Source organism: Corvus moneduloides, chromosome 3 (assembly GCF_009650955.1).
Source record: "Corvus moneduloides isolate bCorMon1 chromosome 3, bCorMon1.pri, whole genome shotgun sequence".
NCBI classification, from domain to species: Eukaryota; Metazoa; Chordata; class Aves; order Passeriformes; family Corvidae; genus Corvus; species Corvus moneduloides.
In genome coordinates this window covers 96,948,553-96,954,552 of record NC_045478.1, presented here as the reverse complement: position 1 = coordinate 96,954,552, position 6,000 = coordinate 96,948,553, and the positions used below count along the sequence as shown (strand labels likewise).

The window sequence follows — 6,000 nt, the reverse complement described above, 5'->3', positions numbered from 1 at the left end:
GGACTCATTTTAAGAACAGCCTCATCAACACCTGGGCCAGAGAACACGGTATCGAATGGATATATCATATTCCTTATCATGCACCAGCTGCTGGAAAAGTTGAACGCTGCAATGGACTACTTAAAACTACCCTAAAGGCACTTGGTGGGGGGACCTTCAAAAATTGGGAAGTGAACTTAGCAAAGGCCACCTGGATAGTCAATACCCGAGGGTCCATCAATCGAGCTGGTCCTGCCGAGTCTGAACCCTTGCACACAGCGGATGGAGATAGAGTCCCTGCGGTACACCTGAGAGGTATTTTAGGAAAGACTGTTTGGATTAATCCCACCTCAGGCAAAGACAAACCCATCCGTGGGATTGTCTTTGCTCAAGGACCTGGTTGCACTTGGTGGGTAATGCAGAAAGATGGGGAAACCCGTTGTGTACCACAAGGAGACCTAATCTTAGGTGAGAACGGTGTGTAGGTTTCACTGTGTATATATATATATATATATGTATGTGTGTTTTAGAGTTTAAGAAGGTATTGATTTGGGATAATGTAGATGGTAATAGAATAAGGGGTGGATAATGTCCTGGGTTGCAGTGTATTCTATTACCATCCCCATCAGCTGTTGAAATCAGGTGGGGCAGTGTTTCCTTGCCTCCTCCCCCCAGACTATCTTTCTGTTAATTGCCCATCATTGTCCTGCCGCCTGACTCAGAGATAACTCCCTCCGGACTATCTTCTGTTAATGAGCCTAATCAACACTTTGCCTCATGACTCGTTACCCCATTGTGAGATGCTCCACCCAGAGGGAGGAACCAAGCATCCCAGCGTGGATATAAGCTGAGGCTGAACACCAGAGAGAGGGGCTTCCCACTGGATTTCCAGAGGACAGGAGCTACACAGCCACCACTGGACTTCCAGAGGAAGAGCAGACTGTTTCACTACAGGATCACTGCTTCAGAGGACTGCAGCCACCATTCTACCAGACTGCTACCACCACCCTGCCTAACAGGGTGTCAGGTTGTACCTTGACTCTGTCAGTTTGATAGTGTTTTCTTTTACCTTTTTTTTCTCCTTTTCTTTAATTTCCATTAAATTGTTATTCTGACTTGGTGCCTCCCACTGGTTTGTTTTCAAACTAGCACAGTTGTTTAGATTCAGGTTTTTTGAAATTAAGGAACTTTTGAAATCGGGAAACTTTGAAATTAAGTTCTGTGGACACAAAACAGGATACTGTAAAACAGCTGCAATGGAAGTTCCCTTATTCTATGACTTCATGGAATGATAAAGTTACCAGAGCTTTGTAAAACTTTCATTGTGCCTCTGCAATAGTGGAAAATGAGAAAATTCAATTTGAAAAATGAAAATTCAGGAATAAAATTCTCTGATAGCAGATTCCCATTACCTTTGTCCACCTAATTCTACATATAAGAAAGAAGCCTTAAATTGCCTATGAAGAAAAGGTGAAACTTTTTGTACTATCTCTAATGGGAAAAAAATTATTTCATAATAGTGTTCTTTTAAATGCATTAAGAAAACTGTATAGCTCCAGTCAGCCTAATAGGTATGTAATGGACATGATTTAGATGCATCTGATGAGGCTAAAGTGAAAAAGCCAGAAAAAGAGGCTGGATAAGTGAACAGACACTGTGTTGGGAATACCATGAAAGGTCCTCAGTCATCTCTTCTCTCAGTGCCTGATGTCCATCTCCTTCAGGACTGCTGATCTAGCTTACCATGGGGGCAATTGGGCAGCCAGGACATGGAACTAGTCCATACTTTAAAATGATCCTTTTAACACTCCATTCTTTCCTTCTTGGCTTTTCTTTGGAGGACCATGAGGAGGAACGATGGGCTGCTCACGGTGGCACAACAAAGAAAATTGTAGAATGAAGCTCTCAGGTAACCTATGTATCTAACAGGAATAATCTGTATCTTCAATTAAGTTGCCACAGAAATGTGGTTTCTTTCGAGCAGCATAAGTAATCTCAGTCTATAGCTAAATACAGTTCCTATACCAGGTTAAGACAAGGCTCTTATCTGTTTCTTTTTTTCTCAAGAGTCTTGTGGTTGGAACAAGTGTTTTCCATTCTATTTAATCTAGAAAAATGGAGATGTTTACATAACTTTAATTTTTCCCATTCTGTACACTGAGAGAACACTGAAAATAAACTGTATCCAGGCTTTTGTCTGTGTTACACCAAAGTAAAATGTGCTGCCAGTCCTGCAGCTCTGTATCCACTAACTAGCTGTGCCCACTCCCAAAGCAGTGACCTTGGACTATGGACGTACGGGACACCTCAGCCTGGAGCTGGCTGTATGAGCCGTGTTACTGTGAACAGTGAGGCCCAGGGATTCAGTACTAAGCTGTATAAATGTCGCTCTTTCTCTCTTTATCTGGTCTGTGGTGCAGCCTTAGGCTGGCAACTGCAAGTAAGGGTGGTTTTCTTACTATTTCAGGCTGTCAGCCTCAAAGGACAGGCTGGGGCCATAGGTTCCCTGGGCTGCTCTCTCACGTTCTGGACCTTCAGGAACTGCCTTCCTCTTCCATAGGCCATGCCTTCAGCTGACAGAAGCAATGGTCTGTTTCTATCCAAATCCACACCTTGCTGGGTGAGGGGAGGTTGTAAACTTCCGAGTGTGGGGAATTCCCCTAATGTCCAAGTGCGGACTTAAAATGAGGAAAATAGCTTGGAGGCATTTTGTTTAATTGATAATGGTTGTGACAAACCAACTATTTGAATTAACTGTTCTCTTGCCTTGAAAGTTTAACCTGTTTCATTTATCCAAGCAGTAAACCAGAAGAGTAAAAAATAACACCTCAAGTCTCTGCTAAGGTCATGTTTTTGTGCCTCTGGAAATACCCGGCTAGACCGAGTTGGTACTTCCCAAGAGTTTCTGCTGACTTTATTTTCAGCTCCCGCAGATATTCAACAGAGGAAAATACCCTTTTTTTCCTTCCAGTGCTTGAATGTGCTGCTGCTTTTAAAGGAAGAATAAATCACTGTATCATATGCCTGTTTCATCTGTTTCAGAAATTTGTTACTCAGTTGCTGCTTTGACACAAAGTTGTAGTCACTTGGCAAATTAAAGGCCTCCTAGAAGTAGACAAAAACTTAAATTCATAGTCCCAGATTTGCTTAAAGGAGAAAGTGAAGAAAGGATATGATCGTTTGAAAAACCAGAGATCATCCTCCTTCTAATCAACACATTTTCCTGCATCTCAGGATGAAGTGAAATCTTAGCTTGGTAATGCTCAAGCTGCACACGTAAATATTCAGGACATAAAACAAACAATAAATCATCCCCTTCCTTGCAGAAAGATGAAAACAAGCATTTCTCTTCCAAGGAAGCAGGCCACAGCACGATCAATTTGTTAGTAAAGTGTATGGATTGTTTCTTATGGTGCGAACTTTGTATAAACGGGGGGGGGAGTACTGATGGTTTTGAAGCATCTCTCTCTCATCGGATTATTTGTAAGCATCTCTTTCGACGCTTCCTAACTCTGAGACGAGCTACTGGATTCATATTTATTCTGTAGTAGATGTTTTCTGCTGCCTGTTGCGAGCAGGCTTCCTCCTGCGAACGGCGGAGAGCTCCTCCGTGCCCGGGGCGGGCTGAGGGCGCCGGAGCCGCCCGCGGGACCGCGCTCCGGAGGCGAACAAAGGGGCCGCCAAACCCATCACCAACAGGTGCTGCGCAAGAAACAAACTTTCTCTGGGATACTACTCGGAGTTGCCAAAGGGGAGAGATCCCTCGGCCGCTTCGGGGACGAGGCAAACGCCAAAAAGCCGCCAGACCCGGAGAGGGCCGGAGAGGAGAGGGACAAAGCGGCGAGAGCCCGCAAAACGTGGCGTGCTTCGGGCACGGCGGGGAGCGCGGCCGCGCACCCGCACCTCCCCCGGCACCGCCCGGCCCGGCCCGGGCCGCCCCACCCCACCTGCGGCCGGGCCCTGCCCGCGACCCGCCCCGGGGCCGGTGCGCGGGGGGAGCGGCGGGGGCGGCCGTTTAACCCCTTCCCCGCCGGCGGCTCCGGAAGCGGCGGCGGCGGCCCCGTGGGGCGCTGTGTCCTGCGCCCGGGCGGGGAGGGGTGGCGGCGCGGGGTGGGGGCGAGCGCGGCGCGGGGGGGCGGCGGCGGGAGCCGCTCCCTCCTTGCCCAGCCCGGCCCGGCAGAGGCGGCAGGAGGAGGAGGAGGAGGAGGAGGAGGAGGAGGAGGAGGAGGGCGGCGCAGAGCGCAGACATGGCGGCCAACATGTACCGAGTGGGAGGTATGTGGGGACACAGCAGCGCCCGCCCGGAGCCCCCCGCGCACGGCCGGGGGGCCCCGCCGGGCCGCGGGCCGTGCGCGCCGCGCCGGGGAGAAGAGCGGCGCCCCGGCCCCTCGCGCTGGCGCGTCCCCGAGCGGGGCGGCCGGGCCCGGGCAGGCGGCGGGAGGCGGCAGCCGGTCCGGCAAAGGGTCGCCGGGCCCTCCGCGGGGCGGAGGGGGAGGACGCAGGTTCCTCCCCCGCCAGCTCCGTGCGCCGGGTGGGAGCCCGGCCCCCGCCGCCGAGGAGAAGAAGGGCAGCGCCGCCCTCCGCGGGGAAGGGGGGAGCGGCGCCGCGGGCTTCCAGCCCCCGCACCGCGGCGCGGCCGGGCACAGCCTCTCTTCGCGCCTCGCCTCCTTCCCCGGAGAGCGGCGGAGGGGCCGCCCGCGGGGCGAGCGAGGGGCCGCCTGTCCGGCCGTGCGCCCCCGGGCCGGGCCGGCCCCGCCGCGGCCTGGCGGGCCCTGCTGGCGCGGTGCGGTGCGGGGCGGTGCGCACGGGCAGCCGGCGCCCACCCCGGGGGGCGCTTCCCTCCGTGCCGCTCCCCTGCCCCTTCCCTCCCTCCCACGGCGGAGTTTCTCCGCGCCTTCCTTGGTCTGCCGGGGATAAATAATTAATCCGGCTGTGTAACCGGGGGATTTCTGTCAGCTTCCCTGCTTACAGCCGTGACCCCTGAGGAGCGCCCTGATACGTGACTGCTTAGCGAAGGGAGGAGGGGAGGGGGCATTTAGGCGGTGAAAAACACTGCAAACGTTTGTCTTCTCACCCGCAGCCTCTCGAAAATGACACGGATAACTTTCGCTCCCTCACGGAGGGAACGAACGTGACAGTGTGCCCAGCTCTGTGGCTCAGGTGCACCGCTCAAGTTAGGTGTGCAGTACTGGGTGCTCAAAAATCGCTCTGTCCTCCTGCTCTCTCCACAGCCAGAGCTGAGAGGGAAGATGTGTGGAAATGAGGGGTGACAATAGTTTGAATCCCTTTCTGCTAATGTTTTGAGATATGATGATAGCCACAAATATTCCATCTTCATGCTTCCTCATTAGGGTATTTAGACTGTAGTCCCATCAGCCTTTACTCAGGAAAGTAATCCTTCTCTGAGCAGGTAGTGGGTAGGGTTTGCCTCTTTGGTCACCAATTCTCTTTTTTTTCGTTGTAATCTAAATAAGCAATCGTGAATATACAGAGATCATATTCTTTCATTAGAACTGCCTGAAGTTCATTTTCATTGTACTGTAGTGTCAAAGCATTGCAGAAGACTTTCCTACATCATTATAGTTTCTCTTTAAAAATAAAGTTTGCAAGGTGCATGGCGCAGAAGTCCAATATCAAATTTAAAGTGTGGCTGGCATTTGATGGGTACTTTTTCATTGAACAAAAATAAGTTTTCAGAAAACTATTGAAGGAAATGTGCTGCATGTCAATTCTTTGTATATTATACGGGAGCAGCTTTCAGGATATGAGTAAACTTCCATACACTCTATGAAAATATTTTTGTTTTGATGCTGGAAGAGATTTTGTCCTGGAAGATCCTTGCTAATCTCATGACAATTGCTGCTTAATATAGTTTGCATTTTACTGGACAGAGATGACAACAAGAGCAAATATCATAAAATACATTATCATACATTACAAATATTACAAATATCATACATTACTCATTGGGACAACTGTACTGCCACATCACCGGATAATAAATGTTAAGTGGCATCTCTT

General features: G+C 50.4%; 1 protein-coding gene across 2 annotated transcripts in view; it reads left to right on the top strand.

The window, feature by feature from the left end:
• The first annotated feature begins 4,135 nt into the window (after positions 1-4,135).
• The window catches only part of MTA3 (metastasis associated 1 family member 3), a 136,720-nt gene continuing 134,855 nt past the window's right edge, over positions 4,136-6,000 (top strand). Inside the window, exon 1 of one of the 2 annotated variants that reach the window (XM_032102860.1) lies at positions 4,136-4,254. In XM_032102860.1, coding sequence (XP_031958751.1) covers positions 4,227-4,254 — 28 coding nt within the window. In that variant the 5' untranslated portion in view covers positions 4,136-4,226. The remainder of the gene's footprint in view (positions 4,255-6,000) is intronic. The other variant, XM_032102861.1, reaches the window with a different exon arrangement.